Source organism: Octopus sinensis, linkage group LG3 (genome assembly GCF_006345805.1).
Source record: "Octopus sinensis linkage group LG3, ASM634580v1, whole genome shotgun sequence".
Taxonomy (NCBI): domain Eukaryota; kingdom Metazoa; phylum Mollusca; class Cephalopoda; order Octopoda; family Octopodidae; genus Octopus; species Octopus sinensis.
The window spans coordinates 44,515,454-44,535,794 of record NC_042999.1 but is presented as its reverse complement, the minus strand read 5'-3'; the positions used below and the strand labels follow the sequence as shown (position 1 = coordinate 44,535,794).

General features: G+C 36.1%; 1 protein-coding gene across 1 annotated transcript in view; it reads left to right on the top strand.

Annotated features, from left to right (window-relative positions):
* Positions 1-20,341, top strand: part of LOC115209129 (beta-catenin-like protein 1) — a 35,364-nt gene that overhangs the window by 2,777 nt on the left and 12,246 nt on the right. Inside the window, exons 2-8 of the mRNA XM_029777274.1 lie at positions 8,512-8,691; positions 9,961-10,067; positions 11,042-11,181; positions 12,775-12,872; positions 15,226-15,319; positions 18,423-18,514; positions 19,756-19,828. Coding sequence (XP_029633134.1) covers positions 8,512-8,691; positions 9,961-10,067; positions 11,042-11,181; positions 12,775-12,872; positions 15,226-15,319; positions 18,423-18,514; positions 19,756-19,828 — 784 coding nt within the window. The remainder of the gene's footprint in view (positions 1-8,511; positions 8,692-9,960; positions 10,068-11,041; positions 11,182-12,774; positions 12,873-15,225; positions 15,320-18,422; positions 18,515-19,755; positions 19,829-20,341) is intronic.

Below are 20,341 nucleotides of genomic sequence, written 5' to 3'. Positions count from 1 at the left end.
ATATATATATATATATATATATGACAAGTGTATTTTCATGTCTCCTTATCTTGATATTAAATACAAGTTGTAAATAGATGGCACCATCATATATGTAGTGTTATTCTTTTCCAATTTTCCATGCAAACATGTCCAGCCATGGGGAAATATTATCTTGCTTCAAAATAAATGAGGGTTGGCAACAGGAAGGACATCAAACCACAGAAAATCTGCCTCAGTAAATTCCATCTAACCCATGCAAGTATGCAAAAGTGAGCATTAAAGCAACGAATATATATATAAGTAAATAAATGGAGTTGAACGCAGGTGTTATTCAATTTTGAATAACACCTGCGTTCAACTCCATTTATTTACTTATACTATACAAATTACTGCACATTAACCTGGAATATCTACCTTTGAATAGGTCGCTACATCTTTTTTATATGCGTGAATTTTGCTACCCTGGTAACTGTTTATTGAATTTTCTGTGTTAACTGTAAACAAAGGATAATTCATTCATCCATTTATATATATATATATATATAGGCGCAAGAGTATGGCTTTTGTGTTTGTGCACATCCAGTGCACTACTATTTTGTACTCTTGTATCCCATCCTGCTTCCATTTTGAGGCACTTGTATTTTAACAGCCTTGGTGGCTTCTTTCATGGTAATGTTTTGATCAGAAGGAATTGAAATGTGTATCAATGGATGACTTCATTTCTATCTTTGATTGTAATATCTGAGCAATTCACATTGTTCTGCTTTATCAGTCAGGACATACATATCCCAGATTATTGCAGTTATATCAGTGTCATCTTTTATCTTTCACTTGTTTCAGTCATTAAACTGCAGCCATGCTGGGGCACTGGCTTGAAGTATTTTAGTTAAACAAATCAACCCCAGTACTTTTATTTTAAGCATGGTTCTTATTCTGTCAAGTCTCTTTTTCTGAACTGCTAAGTTACAGGGACATAAATACACCAGCACCAGTTATCAAGTGGTGGTGGGGACACACACATACACATTGCTATATATATATATATGATGATGGCCGTCCACTCGTGACCGAGGAAGACCATTGCCAACCTTCAGGAACATAGTGCGCTCTAGGACTAACTTATATTTTGCATTTGCGGCTCCGTTGGTGGCTAATGAGCCCTGCTCTTGACAAGCATACACAACTGCAAACATTGCAGACTAAGCTTTCCCCATTCACTATACAAGCCGTGCGCTTTCACGCACCTCGTTTCAGTTCTTTATGCTGGATATGTGCTCTCTCAAAAGTGTCGATCCCCTCCTTAATCTGCTTCCTCCATCTGTGGCAATGACAGGCATTGTTCTCCCAGTCAGTGTCCTGCATATCACAGGCCTCTAATGAGGACTTGACACATACACATACATACATACATGGACATATATATTCACTCACAAGGCTTTGGTTGACCTGAGGCTATAACAGAAACACTTGCTCAAGTTGTCACACAGTAAGACTGAACCCAGAACCTTGTGGTTAGGAAGCAACCTTCTTACCACACAATCATGCTTGCACCTTACGTACTGATTTTAGTATACATTTATATGTATTCTCAGTTTCCATATGGAAATATCTGTATATTGTCTAGTGGTTATAATTACCAACTTATTGAAATACTTGATGATCATCATCATTATCATTTAACATCTGCTTTCCATGCTGGCATGGGTGGGACAATTAGACAAGAGCTGGCCAGGCAGAACCCTGCACCAGACTTCTGTAAATGTTTTGGCAAGATTTTTACAGCTGGATGCTCTTCCTAACACCAACCACTCAGCAGAGTGGACTTAGTGCTTTTTATGTGGCACAAACACAAGCAAGGTCAGTTTTGACGAGGTTTTTACAGCTTGATGCCTTTCCAAATGCCAACCACTTTACTGTGTGGACTGGATGCTTTTAATTGAGACAAAAAGAAACAAAATATGGATGTTTATTGTGGGTTCTTTTTAAAACCTGGACTGGTGAAAATGATGTCATTATTTGTATTGTCTACAGTAGTGTTTCTCAAGGGGAGTGGTTGAGTGAGAATTGAAGAGGGTCAAGAAAACTGCCATGTTTAACTCTAGCATCCAGATTACTCTGTCAAATGTAATGCTTATTTATTCACCTTGCTTTGAATTAATCATGCACTATCTCACAGCTTTCAGATTTCAATGATGTAATTGCTTACTTTTAGATTGACATTGTAGGGTAGGTGTGAAAGGCTGGATCTGGCCAATCTGAATATAAAACAGGTAGAATGTTTTGGTTGGATATGGCTGATTAATGAAATTAAGGTACTTTCCAACATTTTAAATTTGTTCAACACCAGTTATCTTCTTACATGTATATGTGTATGTATGCATACACACACGCACACACACACACACACACACACATATATATATATATATATATATAGTGATGGTGCATGGCTTAGTGGTTAGGGTATCACACTCACAATTGAAAGATCGTGGGTTCAATCCCCAGACCGGGCGTTGCATTGTGTTCTTGAGCAGAGCACCTCATTTCACGTTGCTCTGCGATCATTTCATAATCAGACATGTGGTACATAGTGCACCTGTTCAGGTAATGTCGATTTGATGGAGCTTATGTGTGCACAAACATTTGATCACTATAAACAAATCATCTGTGTGGTTGTTCAGCAAGAAATTGCCGAACCCTCATACGTCATCTAACAACAAGAGAGTCCATGATGTGTGTGTGTACTGACTGATAGTTGTGAATGTCACTGTCTTACCAGCAGTGCCATTCATTTCCAATTTTCTGTGAAAACGTCTGGCAATGAGGAAATATTATGTTGCTTGGATACAGGTGAGGGTTGGTTACAGGAAGAGCATCCAGTTGTAAAAAAATCTACTTCAGTAAACTCTGTCTAACCCATGCAAGAATGGAAAAGTGTTCTTTAAAATTATGATGATAATTATACTTTGTTTTGTCATACATGGTAATGGCAGGGTACTAAAATGTTTTATTACTATATTGTATAGGCCTGGTTTTTGTCAGTTTGAGAACCACTGGTTTATAATTCATGTTATCCTCTTGTTATGCTTTATATTTTTGTGGACAGACATTGATCTTTTGTTACTAAAACCAGTCTTACAGGATATTGATAGGTTTTTTCTCTTTTGCTTTTTGGTAATTTTTGAGTTCTGCTTTGATTTTTATCCTTTATTTGTTTTTTGTTTTTTTTTTTTTAACCCTTTCTGTTATTTTGTCCTGGCATAGCAGTGTGGTAAGAAGCTTGCTTCACAACCACATGGTTCCGAGTTCAGTGCCACTGCATGGCACCTTGGGCAAGTGTCTTCTAATATAGCCTCGGGCCAACCAAAGCCTTGTGAGTGGATTTACTAGATGGAAACTAAAAGAAGCCCATAATATATATATATACATATATGTGTGTGTGTCTGTGTTTGTTCCCCGATACCACTTGACAACCATTGTTGGCGCATTCATGTGCCTGTAACTTAGTGGTTTGGCAAAAGCAACTGATAAAATAAGTACCAAGATTTCCCAGAATTGCTTAAGCACATTTTTTAATCCTTTATTTTGATATTACAGTTTTTTGGTAGACACTCCAGCTGAGTGTTGTCTTCTCTATATAGTTTAAATCATCTTTGATGAGGAAATTATTTATAATTCATCTATAGCATTGTTGTTTTGCTCCAGATTAATCCTGATCATGTCAATCTGTAATCAAAGGGCTTCTAACTGTAACTATTTGACTGCCATTGCACATATACGACTACATTATTTAATATATCTTTCCTGTTTTGAATGCAGCAGAGAGATTTGGCTACCTATTCTGGCAAATCAACTAACTGGAAAGAGACTCCTGCATGAACTCACATCCATAGCATTTGTAATTATTGGTGACTTGATTCAGCAAATTTATTAACAGAATCAAGAGAGCTGCACAAAATAACAGGAATAAGCAGTCTCAGAGAAGTGAAAATTCCTCTACACATAGGATTGGGGTTCTTTTGAGCATCTTATGTAGTATTGGCATGGTTGATATACTGTGTTCTTGTGGTTGCTTTATTCCTGTCACGTTTCTTCTAAATAGAATGCTGTCAGAGGCTTCTCCATAATCAGCTCATCCCATGCTTAATTTTTTGGGGGGTTCCAGTAGCTGTTCAATTTGTCAGTAACTGGGAGGGTTTTTTCCTTTTTTTCTTTTGTGGACACATTTCTATTCATTTTGGCTAATTGTTTTAATTTTGAGATGAGCAGCCAACACGTCTAAGAATATTCAGGGTGAAGCAAAAGTCATGCACCACAGGGATAATTTATCAAAAGTATAATTACACAGGAAAATTTTATTTGCTAGTTTTATGTGCTGTTCAAAATGCTCCCCTTCCTTTTCATAACACATTTCAATTCTGTGCCTGCATGGTTCATTAACCCTTTAGCATTTAAACCAGTCATATCCAGCCCAAATATTTTACCTGTTTTTCGTTCAAACTGACCAGATCTGACCTCTTACATCTATACTACAATGTCATTTTAAAAGTAAACAATCATACCACCAATATCTTGAAGCTAAGAGATAATGCCTGATAAATTCAAAGTAATGAATAAATAAGTAATACATACTCGACAGAGCGTTAGCACCTTGAGAGAAATGTTGTACCTAAGAGGCATCAGTTGTGGTGTGCAAGAGAGACGATTGCGCTGGTATGGTCATGTGGCGAGAATGGATGAAGATAGGTGTGTGAGAAAGTGCCAATCCTTAGCAGTTGAGGGAACCCGTGGAAGAGGTAGACCCAGGAAAACCTGGGACGAGGTGGTGAAGCACGACCTTCGAACTTTAGGCCTCACTGAGGAAATGACCAGCGACCGAGACCTTTGGAAATATTCTGTACGTGAGAAGACCAGGCAGGACAAGTGAGCCCAGCCCACTTATGAATGCCTTTCCTCCCTTGGACACAAAGACCTGTTGGGGCAAGCGAAGTCGATATAGAACCTCATCCGACGACAGGCACCCATGCTTGCGAAGACATGTTGGGGCAAGCGAAATCGAAATCAAAGTCAAAATCGAATTGAACCAGCCAGGATCCCTGGTCTGGTGGTACGTAAAAAGCACTATCCGACTCGTGGCCGATGCCAGCGCCGCCTCCACTTGCTTCTGTGCCGGTGGCACGTAAAATACACCAATCTGACCGTACGACAGGCACCCATGCCAACCCCCTTGCTTGCGAAGACATGTTGGGGCAAGCGAAATCGAATTGAACCTGCCAGGTTCCCTGGTCTGGTGGTACGTAAAAAGCACTATCCGACTCGTGGCCGATGCCAGCGCCGCCTCCACTGGCTTCCGTGCCGGCGGCACGTAAAATACACCAATCTGACCGTACAACAGGCACCCATGCCAACCCCCTTGCTTGCGAAGACATGTTGGGGCAAGCGAAATCGAAATCGAATTGAATCAGCCAGGATCCCTGGTCTGGTGGTACATAAAAAGCACCATCCGACTCGTGGCTGATGCCAACTCCGCCTCGTCTGGCTTCTGTGCCGGTGGCACATAAAATACACCAATCCGACCGTGGCCGTTGCCAGCCTCGCCTGGCACCTGTGCAGGTGGCACGTAAAAAGCACCCACTACACTCACGGAGTGGTTGGCGTTAGGAAGGGCATCCAGCTGTAGAAACACTGCCAGATAAGACTGGAGCCTGGTGCAGCCTTCTGGCTTCCCAGATCCCCAGTCGAACTGTCCAACCCATGCTAGCATGGAGAACGGACGTTAAACGATGATGATGATGATGATGATCTGATAGAGTAATCTGAACACGAAAGGGTTAACACATCAGAGAGTTTCCTCTGTTATTTTACTGCATTTCATTTTCAATTCCACCATTGATGTTGATTTGGTTGCACTTTCGATCTGCCACTTCAAGGGTGGTCAGAAACACTACTAGTTTCTTTAAAATGATTAATTACACTTATCTATTGGAAGTCAGTGTAGATTCTACCTGTTGAGTTCCTTTTAAACAGATCTGTGAGTAGCACCTGCTTTCCAATACATGAACACTAAGGTAACCCATTCATCCTTCATTAGTTTTTCACTCATCTTAATTCATCAAAGTTGTTTCTGCAAATAAGAAGATATCAGAAGAAATTAGACATTTAAAACATTATTAATTAATTAACTCCTATGGGACATGACTTTTACCTCACCCTGTATATATCAGGGATATATATATTACTAGTAATCAAGTTATTTGTATCTAAGCTTATGCAAAAATTCGTTTTTGTTTTAGAGAATTAATAGTGTATTACTCTCTAGTTACTGGTCAGCTGATTGATTATTTATTCATTAAATACCGTTACTGCAAACTCTTGTGTACTGGTTTAACTAGAAATTTAAGTTTTAGATTTAAAGTATTTTCAAGTTAAGTTAATTATGTTCTTTGTATTATTGCATTTTTCTCATCCATTTTCTACCTTTATCATTTTTGATTATTTTGAAAACATTGTCAATTAAGCAAAAGCTATCATCATCTTCTACTGCTGCTGCTACCACTACTGCTATTATTATTATTATTATTATATGGAGGCGGCAAGCTGGCAGAATTGTTAGCATGCTGGGCGAAATGCTTAGCGATATTTCGTCTGCCATTACATTCTGAGTTCAAATTCTGCTGAGATTGACTTTGCCTTTCATCCTTTTGGAGTCAATCGAATCAACTGGCCCCCTCCCCAAAAATTTCAGGCCTTGTACCTATAGTAGAAGGGATTATTATTATTATTATTATTTTTATTATTATTATGGTGAGCTGGCAGAACTATTAGCACACCAGGCGAAATGTTTAGCGACATCTGTCCGTCTTTACATTCTAGGTTCAAATGTTGCTGGGGTTGACTTTACCTCTTAACCTCATTGGGTCAATAAAATAAGACTTATCCCCACCAAATAAAATTGCTAGTCTTGTGCCAAAATTTGAAACCATTATTATTTTTATTATTTGACATTTGTTAGTTTCAAACATGTTTGTTTTGTTATGGGCTTTGGTTGTAGCCTTTTGTTGTATTAGTGATTGTGCTGTGTGTGTAATGCGAGTTGTGTTCTTCTGTTGGGTATATGGCCTCTAGAGTACATGTTGTAAAGGTTGTTTATTTTATTGGATATTTACTGTGTAAAGTGTGTCTTGTGTTTGTGGGTTGTTGTTATTACTATTATTTTTATTATTATCATTGTTCAACCACAGCATTGTGTGTTCTTTTTTGTTGTTGTTGTTGGGAGTGTACACACTTCCCAGTATTGTATTTCATCGGTTTCTTTTTTTTTATGGGGTGTGGTGCAGTCTTTTATTGTATTAGTGTTTGTATTATTATTATTATCTTATTATCAAGGCAACTTTGCCTTTCATCCTAAAAATAAGTACCAGTTGAATCCTGGGGTTGATGTAGTCGACTCATTCCCACCTCCCCCAAACTTCCCTTGTGGCAAAAATTTGAAATAATTATTATCATTTTATTATTATCATCAAGGTGACTTTGCTTTTCATCCTTTCGGGATTGATAAATTAAGTACCAATCAAGTACTGGGATCGAGGAGATCAACTAGTACTCTCCCCATAGTAGAAAGGATTATTATTATCAAGACAGAAAGCTGGCAGAACCATTTGCATGCTAGGCAAAATGCTTTGCAGTATTTCATCTGTCAATAAGTTCAAATTTTGCCAAGGTCAACTTTGCCTTCTTCCTTTTGGCGTCGATGAAATAAGTACCAGCTGAGTACTGGGATTGATGTTATCATCTTAACCCTACCAGCAAAATTTCAGGCCTTGTGCCTATAGTAGAAGGGATTATTATTATTATTTTTATTATCATTTCTATTATTGTTATTTTTTACTTTTAATCTGCATTTTTGTTACAGTCACTTGCTGAGACACAGCCAGCATCCTGAGGCAAGTGAAAGATAAGAGATGTTACAGTTTGACTGAAAGCTTGGGGATGGGGAAGTGGTAGGAGCAGTAGCAAAATATCTTCTTGTAATACAACACAGATATTTAAATCCTTTGGATTTCTTTGAGACAAGGTTCTCCTGGAATCTTATCTAGATGTTTCTGACATCCCTTTTTATCATACCTTGGGTACCTAGAACAACATGAACAGTTCTCACTTTAAGATCCCACATCTTTTGTAATTCAGTTTCCAGGTCCTTATATTTACTTAATTTGTCAAATTCCTTTACAGATATATTTTTCAGTGGGAACACTTATATCTATTAGTCTACAAGTGTTTTCTTCCCTGTCTTTAATAATTATATCTGGTCGATTAGCCTGGATCATTCTGTCAGTGTTGACTGGAAAATCCCAGAGTATAGTGACATTATTTTTACCTCCAACAACTGGCTTGGGGTGATGTTCATACCAGTAAACAGGAGTACTGATTTTGTAGTGTATATTATTTTTTTTTTTTTATTGTTATCATTATTATCATTATTGTATTATCATCATTATTATTATTGTTATATTATTATTATCATCATAGCCAGAAAAACCTGGATTCAGTCATAAACGGCAGCGACATTATGAAGGTGAAAATGAAAATGAAAGTGACTATCCTAAGAAAAGTAAATTTTCAGAAAACGATCTGATGAGAGCTGAATCTCAGTTATCTGAAGAGACTCGTGTCAAAATTGCTCAGATAGTTGAGGATGAAGAGCCTGAGGTTAGTATCAATTTCATTCGTTCATTTTAAGTCCATTTCTCATGTTGGCATGAATTGAATGGATTCTTAAATGTACTATTAATAATAACAATGATAAAAGCAATTAAACAAAGACCATCTTATTATTTTGTGAACTGCACTAGTAATCTAGTACAATCATAGACATCACTATTTAACCCTTTAGCATTTAAACCGGCCATATCCGGCCGAAATGTGCTTCCTGTTTTATGTTCTGGCCATCCAGATCAAGCCTATCATACCTACCCTTCAATGCCATTATAAAATATACAGTCACATCATCAAAATTTCAAAGCTGCAAAATAATGCAGGATTAATTAAAAACAATTTGAATTAAAAAGTGTTACATTTGACAGAATAATCTGAATGCTAAAGGGTTAAACTACCCTGAGAAGTAACATTTTAAGAAGAATTATTAATATAAAGCTGCGCAGAGGATACTTTTTAGTTGACTCATTATGATTATATATATGTTTTTAAACGTGTATGTGTGTGTATTCACTTCAGTATATTAATATTTAAATTTTAGGTAGCGACTAATTTCTGCTACCTAAGGGACCTAATTAGTAGTGGAGAAGGATGTACTGAAAGTGTAATTACTAGAATAAGAATAAGATGAAGAAAGTTCAGAGAGCTTTTATCTCTGTTGGCAACCAGAAGTTTCTCTCTCTAAGAGACATAGGCCCTGAATGCAGAGGACATGCAAAGACTAGAGAGGAAGGACCTGATATGTTCTGTTGGATGCGCAGTGTCAGTGTACATGTACAACAGAGTATTGAGAGAAAAGTTAGGCATATGAGGAATTAGATGCAATATGCAAGAGAAAAGACTGTACTGGTTTGGTCATGTGATGCATATGGATGAGGACAGTTGCTTAAAGAAGTGCCAATCACTTAAAATGGATGGAACTTGTGGAAGTAGGACACCCAGTAAGACATGGGTCAAAGTGAGACTGAATCCCAAACTATGTGGTTACAAAGTAAAAATCATTTATAAATACTTTACAAGAACACAATATAAAACTTGGTGGTTGATGAAATATTGCAAATATTTTAAAACTGTTATACTCAATTAAAATCCCTTGAAGACAATGAGCTCCAGCATAGCTGCAATCCAAGTGACTGAGACCAATAAAAGAGGATGTTATATAGACAAGCAGAATCAATTTGGTAGGCATATATGATGAGAATTATTACATGAAATGAAATTATTGTTAAAATATAGATCAAATATTTTCTGTTTACCTTACAGATTGACGTTCTTGATGAAATTGCTCTGAAAAGAATGTTGCTTCAATTTGAAAAACGAGTCTACAAAAATCAAGAAATGAGAGTCAAATTTCCTGATATGCCAGAAAAGTAAACATATAATACTTTTTTAAACCTTATACTTTGTCGTAATGGTTTTTGTTGGTTATTTCTAGATTGTGCAATAGTTGGATTTTTTTTAATTACAGTTTACTCTAGGCAGAGGTGTTAATGCCTGTAACATTTACAAGTATCTTACATTGGAGATTTTCAATGCAATCTATGTTCAGCTTGAATTCCGGCAGGTTGACTGTTGGTAGAACATACAGTAGGTGAGAAATAGGTGCTGGGTTTTGGGAGTTAGCTGATGATAAGGCCTGCAGAAGCTGAGTTTAAATTTGCAATTTTTTGTGACCGTTTTACTAAGTCTTTTTTTTTTTATCACATATTTTATCAGTTCATCATTTTTAAACCATCCAATAATTACAAATATATCTTCATTTGAGGCCCAAAGCTGCATCAGGATGTAGGATTGTGGTCATTATTCATGTTAATATACAAATTTCAGTTTATATGACAGATTAAAGTTGGCAATTTTCCATAACCAAACTTTTTAATGTATCTTGAATATTACAACTAATCAAGAAACAGATTATGAAATTTTGTTAACTCTAGTACACCTATTCATATTATAAATATATTTTACCGTGCCAGTGGCACATAAAAAGCACCATCCAAACGTGGCATGTAAAAAGCACCAACCGATCATGGCCATTGCCAGCCTCCCCTGGCACCTGTGCCGGTGGCATGTAAAAAGCACCCACTACACTCACGGAGTTGTTGGTGTTAGGAAGGACATCCAGCTGTAGAAACACTGCTAGATCAGACTGGAGCCTGGTGCAGCCTCCTGGCTTCCCAGACCCCGGTCAAACCGTCCAACCCATGTTAGCATGGAAAACAGACGTTAACGATGATGATGATGATTTTCTTTTTCCTTCTTCTATACTACATTTATTTATTACTACATCTGTTAAACATTTTATTCTTTCTTCTCTTATAATGTGTTCTGTAATATTCTTTGACAGGTTTATGGAATCTGAAATGGAACTGAATGATGTCCTCCATGAAATGCATGTGGTAGCAACTGTGCCTGCACTCTATCATGTTTTAGTAGAACTAAACACTGTACAGTCACTATTACAGTTATTAACACATGACAACACTGATATCCTTTGTGTATGACAACTTGTTTTTGTTTGTTGTGTGTGAAGGCGGAGGTAATTTTTTCAGCCACGTTTGTTTGTTTGTTTGTTCATGGACAAGATATCTCAAGAACCGCTGCATGGATTCAGATAAAACTTTCAGGGATGTTTGGCCTCGTGACTGGTATGACCTGATTAGATTTTGCAATCAATCCAGTACTGGACAAGGATTCCAGATTATTTTTCCTGTTTTTTTTACTTAATTTTTGAGAGCGGTTGGGTTCATTTTTAGTATTTTTGTTTGTGATAGCAGTCTAGTTTATTTCAGATATTCTCATTTTAAAAATCATTTCTGGTTAATCATTGAGATGAAGTTGGTGTTTCCTTGGTGGAGGTTTACACTCTCTGATTGCTCTTGTTTATTATTTCTTTTCTTATTTTACTAATGTAGTAAGTAGCTTGCTTACAAACCACATTGTTCCGAGTTCAGTCCCACTGCATGGCACTTTGGGCAAGTGTCTTCTACTATAGCCTCGAACCGACCAAAGCCTTGTGAGTGGATTTGGTAGACGGAAACTAAAAGAAGCCCATCGTATATATGTATATGTATATGTATGTGTATATGTTTGTGTATCTGTGTTTGTCCCCCCCAACATCGCTTGACAGCTGATACTTGTGTGTTTACGTCCCCGTAACTTAGCAGTTCGGCAAAAGAGGCCAGTAAAATAAGTACTAGGCTTACAAAGAATAAGTCCTGGGGTCGATTTGCTCGACTAAAGGTGGTGCTCCAGCATGGCCACAGTCAAATGACTGAAACAAGTAAAAGAGAGTAAAGAGTAATAAAACTCTCCTTCATTTTATCAACATCCTATTTTGCATGTCTTTCCCAATGAAAATGTACAATAACTAGTTTTTAGCATGGTTTAAGTGTTATTCTTAACACAATTTAATGGCTTTATACTATGTGTGAAAGAGTGTCACAGTTGCATTGGCAAAGTACTGGTTAATGAATCAAAGTGTAAATAGTTCATATGCTATTCCTAGTTCTATACTGAGTTCATAGCCAAGATACTTAACTCTCAGTGACAATGCATCTAGCTTTAAGTATTGCACTACTTCAACAAATAACAGCACTTAGCTCAGTGAGTATGGTTTTGGTTTTAGTGCTGAGTTTATCAGCAGTTGGACTTATCACCAAACAAATTTTTGATGATTTTAGACCCAGGTCAACATCCATCCCGCAAGTCTATGATTGAAGATGTTCTAGCCATGACCAGCCAGTCTTGTTAATGATATCTAGGAATGCATTATCCATTATCTCTTTTGTTTCTTTCTCTCAAGACAAGACAAATGTGATTTGATAGAGATTTAGCGAGCTCAGTAACCATGTAGAAGCTACCTAATGGTTCATCCTTCTATAAACAGTATTAATTGCCTGATACTCTTTTTCTAGGAAAAGTAGATCTTGAAAACACGTGTTTTACCAGGATTAACCTCTTGGATCAAGATGTCAGTGACACGAGGCAATGTTTCGAGTTATATTCATCTAAATTCATTTAATGAATGGATGATGACAACATTTATACCAGGAGTGTGTGTTTCCTTAACAGTGTTACATATTTCAATTGCTGTAGTTGATCTCATCCAGGAATTGACTGATGTTGATACCTTAAACGAAAGTGAAGATGGTGCAACAGCCCTTGTTGATGCATTAGTAAGTATCAGTGAAACTTCTAACTTAACTCTTTCGTTAACAACCTGGCTGAAACCAGCTCTGGCTCTGAGTACAAATGTCTTGTTTACATAAGTTTTAAATTAAAATCTTCCACCAAACCTTAATCACAATTTATGTTCCTAACACTAGCTTAATGATAACCAAGTTATTTTACTAAATTCTTTGTTATATTTAAAGTAATTGAAAGAAATACAGAGCATCTCATAATAAATTCAGTAACGAAAGGGTTAAATTTCTAGTGCCTGACACCTCTTCATCTCCCCAATATCTTTAATTTACTGATTTGTCATATGATTTAGATATTTTCTTTGCAATTATGTTGATCCAGGTTCAAATCTTTGACACACAGTGAGTCAACTTCTACCATAGCTTTAAGTCAGCTAAAGACTTTGCGAATGAAATCTGGTTGACAGAAACTGTGTAGAAGCCAATTTTTATATGTGTGTGTATGTTCATACACACACAGACATACACAGGGACAATTCTTGATTTTATAAGTTAATTTGTTCTGCTATAAGCCCATGACCAGCCAGAGCCTTGTAAGTGGATTTGTTTGAGACTGAAAGAAGCTTGTCATTCATATATATATATATCTATAACCAGGAAGACATAGGACAAGGTGGTGAAGCGTGATCTTCGAATGTTGGGCCTCACAGAGGTGATAACAAGTAACCAAGACTTTTGGCGATATGCTGTGCTTGAGAAGGCTCATCTAGCCAAGTGAAATCATAGTCATGGTTGATGCCGGTATCCCATAACTTGTATGTAAAAAACACCCGTTACATTCCTCTTGGAGTGGTTGGCATTAGGAAGGGCATCCAGCTGTAGAAGCCATGCCAAACCAGACTGGAACCTGGAGCAGCTCCTCAGCTTACTAATTTCAATGTCGAACCATCTAACCCAAGCCAGCATGGAAAGCAGACGTTAAATAATGATGATGATATACACGCATGCACACACACACACACATATAAGCTAGCAAAAATTTGAGTCACCAACTTTCTATGGTAGTTTGTGTATTCAGTGCATCAGCAACTGCAAGTGTACTTATGTCTTTCTCTTGGCACTGCATAATAGTTGTAAATGAGTGTCCTCGTCATACAAACATTGTCTTTCATTTACCGTTTTCTAGGAAAAAGATATCTAGCCATGGGAAAATATTGTTTTGCTAAAAACAAGTATGAGTTGACAATAGGAAGGGCATCAGCTCTATAAAATCTGCCTCAATAAATTCTGTCCCGCACATGCAAACATGCACAAGTGAATGTTAAAACACTGATAAACAATAATATATATTTATATGTATGATATATGTATTGCTCGTTTAAGAACTTGTAAAGAGCAAGGTAAAGTGTCTTGTTAATATTCACTTGCTGATAACAGAATGGTATATTGAAATGAAATAAATACAATGATATTAACCCTTTTGATACCAACCCACCTGAAACCGCCTCTGGCTCTGTAATACAAATGTCTTGTTTTCAAAAGATCTGAATTAAAATCTTCTACCAAACCTTAGTCACAATTTATGTTCCTAACACTAGCTTAATGATGACTACATTATTTTACTAAATTCTTTGTTATATTTAAAATTAATTGAAAAAAACACAGAGCATCTCAACAGAAATATGGTAATGAAAGGGTTAAGCAAGAGAAGCTGGTGGGGTTGGTGAGGTTGCCGGTTTTCTCCAATTTATTACATAGACTTATGGCTTAATTGAAAGACACGTTTATCACGTTTATCCACTTAGATATCTTTTACGTGCAGCGCATATTGAGTTACACTTTTTTTTTTTTTTTTTGTAATTAAAAAAATCAATCTTCTTTATTTTTGTTACTGAAAATTCTTGTAAAGATGTAAAGCCATTAATCAGAAACACAGACTATGAGAGCCAACAGTATACATATTGGTAGAGGTTGGCAAAATCATGAGGGAGACAAACAAAATAACTTTGTGGCATTTGTTATGTCCCTTGACACTCAAGTCTGCGTTATCGTAAAAACTGAATTTCGGCCCATGTAGGCTATCATTGAGTACTTTTACTTGGTTTTATATTATTAAGTCATATTCTTTTATATTTTCTTTCAGAAATAAATTAGTAATTAGTCTAATGATTTTCCTAGCAACAAATAATTGAAGTTGTTTCTATTTCTTAGTAAGTAAATTGATACAAAAATGTTGTGTTTCCCCAAAAGACATTGTACAAAGCCAACATCATGATTCAGTATACACATGTTAGTAAATACATTAGAATCAGCATCAACACACATGCACGCGAGCATCCCTGCGTACATACACACTTCTCACATGTGATTTTATATATTTTCACAGTTGGATGGACAGATTGTAGCTTTGCTGGTTCAAAATCTGGAAAGGCTTGATGAAACTGTAAAGGAAGAGGCTGATGGTGTACATAATACTTTAGGTAAGGTGTCTATTAACTTTCCGTAACTAAGTGTTGTATTTAACCACAGATTGGTCTTCATCTAGCAGATCTTTGATCAAAAGCATTCTAGCCATGACCATCTTGTTTGAGTTTTTTTTCTTTCTTTTTCCCAAACATATTACTTAATGGAAAATTGCCTGCTACTTTTAGCAGTTTTAAGTGTTTTAGTTAATGTTTCAGAAACTTACTAAGTTCATGCATAAATGAATTGAGGTTGATCTTGCCTGTATCAGTGACTAAGTAGATTATATAAACCTTTTTATTCAATGTGCAGTGTTGCATGGTAGTGAGGTATAGGAATTAAATGGGGATGATACACAAAGGCTGTAAAGAAATACAGTGAACATGCTTCATTAAATGTGTAATATTTTTCATTCATGAACAACAGTACAGGTTAACTGAGACAAAAATAGGGTCATCAATGGATTCGTCTAGTATGCAAGAGATAAGATTGCATTGTTACAGATATGTAATGTGTATGAAAGATGACAATTAAAACAGTATCAAATGATATAGATGGAATAACACTAATTACTAAGCAATACTTCATTGCTGTCTAGTTATCATTTATCATCAAACAACATTAATCTGAACATCCCTCAAATATAACAGACTAATCGATAAAGTTCTTAAATCCAAAAAACTTATTGAAATTGTAAATAGTTTAACAGAAAGCTTTAAGTTTGTTTTCTTTTAGTCAGCTGTAAAAATAAACTGAAAAGCTGCCAAATCATTGAAAAAAAATTTTGTTGAGTGTCTTCCTGTACTGACAAAATGCAAAATTTAATACAAAACTGCTACCATCTACCCACTGAAGAATTAAAGACTATGTCTACCACTAGCCATAATGCATTTATGGCAAACTGATGATACTAATGGAGCCCACAATGAAATTGAAGAAGCCATGGCGTGTTCTGATCTGATGGTGTTGTATTAGAATCATCCTACCTATTTTGGCATAGAGAAACTGGCTTAAAACAATGATGATACTAGTAGATTGTTCACCCATATAAAATCTTTGTTTAAACTCATATTTTGCATTCAGTAGCTCTTTGGGCTGATTTGTATTCATTAATCCTTATATTTCACAAATTGCCCCCAGATTCTATTATATTTGATTTGTCTGTTATAGATTAGATTTTATCTAATTATTTGTTTTGTCTTTTTTTTTGTTACATTATATCATACATCAGAGCATATTCACTTAGAAAAAAAATTTTCTGTACTCAAATTCTAGTACTGAGAACAACTGGAAGCAGGTGAGCTTAAATATTAAATAGTGCATTGGGGATCCACTCTTAACCATTAACCCTTTCGTTACCAAACCGCCCAAAGCCGCCCGAAAAAAATTTTGGTTTATGAGACAAAGCCGCCCGAATTTACCTATTCATATTTAAATGAGAATATCAGAGCAAATCTCTTCAGTACATTCGTGAAAACACGTATTATACTTCGTAAACAGTTCAACTACAGTTTTGTACAATAATCGAAGTGTAATTTTAATTCCGTGAATTTTGGGAGATTTTTTTCCGAAATTTGTTCCTATTGTGTTTTCAAAATTTGTAATTCTGACAAAAAATGGATACGAATTTCATTATATCAAGCAGCGAGTCAGAATTCGAAGGATTTTCTACTGAAGACCTTCATAAATCTAACTCTATGACTGAAAAAAAAAAGCATGTGGTATTTGATAATGAATCTGATGTTTCATTTTCCGAAAGTGAAAACAGTGAATCTGAGATCTCCGATAGCGATAAAGAAAACGAATTGGCACCTGAATGGAGTGAAAATTTAAAAACTGTTTCTTTCGGTGATTTTTCTGAAGAAACTGGACCAAGCCACAGACTTTCCCAGAAGGGTAAAACCTTAGACTATTTCTATTTACTTTTTCGAATGAGCCTATTTGAAACATTACAGCAGAAACGAACTGTTACGCTAAAATGTAAACAAAACAAAAGAAAGTTTAGTTTGTGGTTTCCCACAACCTTAAATGAAATTAAGACTATTTTGCCATAAATATTATTATGGGTATCAGAAAGTTACCCAGAATAACAAATTCTATCGTAAAATTTTGTTGTATACCCAATTGAATATTAGCTAATAACCCATTTTCTATAGCGATGTTTGAACAAAATTTTAATAATTTTATATTTTGTGGAATTTACCTGTATCTACCTGCAATTACAGTCACTTTGTGACAAAAATTATAGGCGCAGGAGTGGCTGTGTGGTAAGTAGCTTGTTTACAAACCACATGGTTCCGGGTTCAGTCCCACTGCGTGGCACCTTGGGCAAGTGTCTTCTACTATAGCCTCGGGCCGACCAAAGCCTTGTGAGTGGATTTGGTAGACGGAAACTGAAAGAAGCCCGTCGTATATATGTATATATATGTATGTATGTGTATCCGTGTGTGTCTGTGCGTCTGTCCCCCTGGCATTGCTTGACAACCGATGCTGGTGTGTTTATGTCCCCGTCACTTAGCGGTTCGGCAAAACAGACCGATAGAATAAGTACTGGGCTTACAAAGAATAAGTCCCGGGGTCGAGTTGCTCAAGTAAAGGTGGTGCTCCAGCATGGCCGCAGTCAAATGACTGAAACAAGTAAAAGAGTAAAAGAGAGTAAAGAGTATAGAATTGGTTGAGAATATTTCATTAAATTATCTTCCAAAAATCAGATTAATATATCGATAAATAAAAAAGTTATAGTTGTTTAATGAAACCAGACTAAATTTATGATTACGTTAGAAATTAATTGAAACACATAAGGGGTGTAATTTGGTCAGAAATATAGTAACGAAAGGGTTAAGACTAAAACCTTTACTCATTGATTTAGTTTTTTTTAAGACTCAAACTTCTGCTAGTTTGTGCAGTTTCATTTCACAGTTTCTTAAGAGTTTAAAACTTTATTGATTAGACTGTTTTCATATTTGAGGTATGGTCTGATTAATGTTACTTAATTATAGCTGACAACTAGGCAGCAATAAAGTGTTGTCTAGTTATTCTCTATAATACTAGTATCTGTTTTTAACGGAAGAGTGTATTTTATTTGAGTAATTGAAATGATGGTATTGAATGCTTTATCAGGTATAATGGAAAACCTCACAGAGTTCCGTCCAGAGATTTGTCCAGATTCTTCTCAACAAGGTTTAATGCAATGGATTTTAAAACGATTGAAGGTAAAGTCTTATTTTTAAATTTGTGTAAGTGTGTGTGTGTGTGTGTGTTTGTTTGTTTTCTTTCATTTTTGACTTGAGAAAGAAAATTCTACAATTAATTACTTGTGCTAGTGGCCTGCTACAAGTCATTCTACATGACACACTATTGTCAAAGAGTATAGTTTTGAACCAGTAACTAAGTAAAAATCCATCAACTTTGTGTCGTTAATTTAGTAAGCATATTTCCTGTTAGTCTATTTTGAAGTTAAGTTAACCCTTTTGGCATTTAAACTGGCCATTTCTAGCCAGTTCAACCCGCTTTATGTTCAAACTAGCCAAATTTGGCCTCTCACACCCACCCTACAATGTCTTTCAAAAAATAAACTACCCAATCATTAGAATCTTGAAGTTACAAGATAATGCATGATTAATTCAAAACATGAATAAATAAGTATTACATTTAACAAAATAATCTAAATACTAAAGGGTTAAATAATCTATTCTTGGTTTGCAATACTTCATTAAGAAAAGGAATATGAGATGAATTACTAGCAGAATTAAAAATGAGTATTGTTGAGTTAGACTACCTTGTTGAGTTATAATACTTTAGGAATAAGAACCCAGGTGCGAAATTTCCCCAAGATACCTGATGAAGGCTGGAGAGTATATCAGCCGAAACATTGTGTCAACAACAAACAAGATGAGGACAAATATCCAACAATTGTAAATAATGTACATAATTCCTCATCTCTTAAATATAGAACTGTATTATACTATTGGGTTTAATAGTTTTTGTTTCTGGTATGTTAACAATGATAATAAGTATGACAATTATTTCCCTCTGGTGGTGAAAAGTACTCGTGGCAGTGGTATATAAAAGTGCCCGTGCAGTGCCACATAAAATCACCCAGCACACTCTGTAAAGTGCTTGGCGTTAGGAAGGGCATCCAGTTTGTAGAAACCATGTCAAATCAGACTGGAGTCTGGTGCAGCTTGCCAGCTCTGGTCAAACTGCCCAACCAATGCCCACATGGGCAACAAATGTTTGATGATGTTGGCAACATTTTACATATCTGGATGAATTTCATCATCATCATCATTTAATGTCCGCTTTCTATGCTGGCATGGGTTGGACAGTTTGACAGGAGCTGGTAAGTCAGAGGTCTGTTTTGGCATGGCTTTTACGGCTGTGTTTGAGTTAAGCTTAAAATGTATTTGTAATCTTTCATGTTAAAAACCCAAATGTTATGATTTGGTTTCAGGCTAAAATACCATTTGATGCCAATAAACTGTATGCTTGTGAAATAATGTCGATCCTTCTTCAGAATCATGATGGTAAGTATAATTAGCAATCCATTTATGTTATAGTACAAATGTACATTACACATCATTTACTTGTTTCAATCATTTAACTGGAGCCATGTTTTAAAGCCTTGTGCTTATTCTGTTGGTCTCTTTTATCAAACCACTAAGTTAAGGAGACATAAACACACCAACACTGGTTGTTAAGCAGCTGGGGTGGAACAAACATGAACACAAAGACATATACACATAGATATATATGTATATCATGTGCTTCTTTCAGTTTCTGTCTACCAGATCCACTCACAAGGCTTTGGTTGGGCTGAGGCCATAGTAGAAGACACTTGCCCAAGTTGCCATGCAGTGGGACTGAACCCAGAACCATGTGGCTGGAATGCAAGCTTCTTACCACTCAGCTTCACCTGCACCTATATTTACAATATGAATCTTATTTCTGAATCCTTTCAAGTAAAGAATTTACAAATATCAAATTTGCTTTAAAGTATCATGCCCGTCTTAAGATGATATCTATAAAGCTCAAAAGCT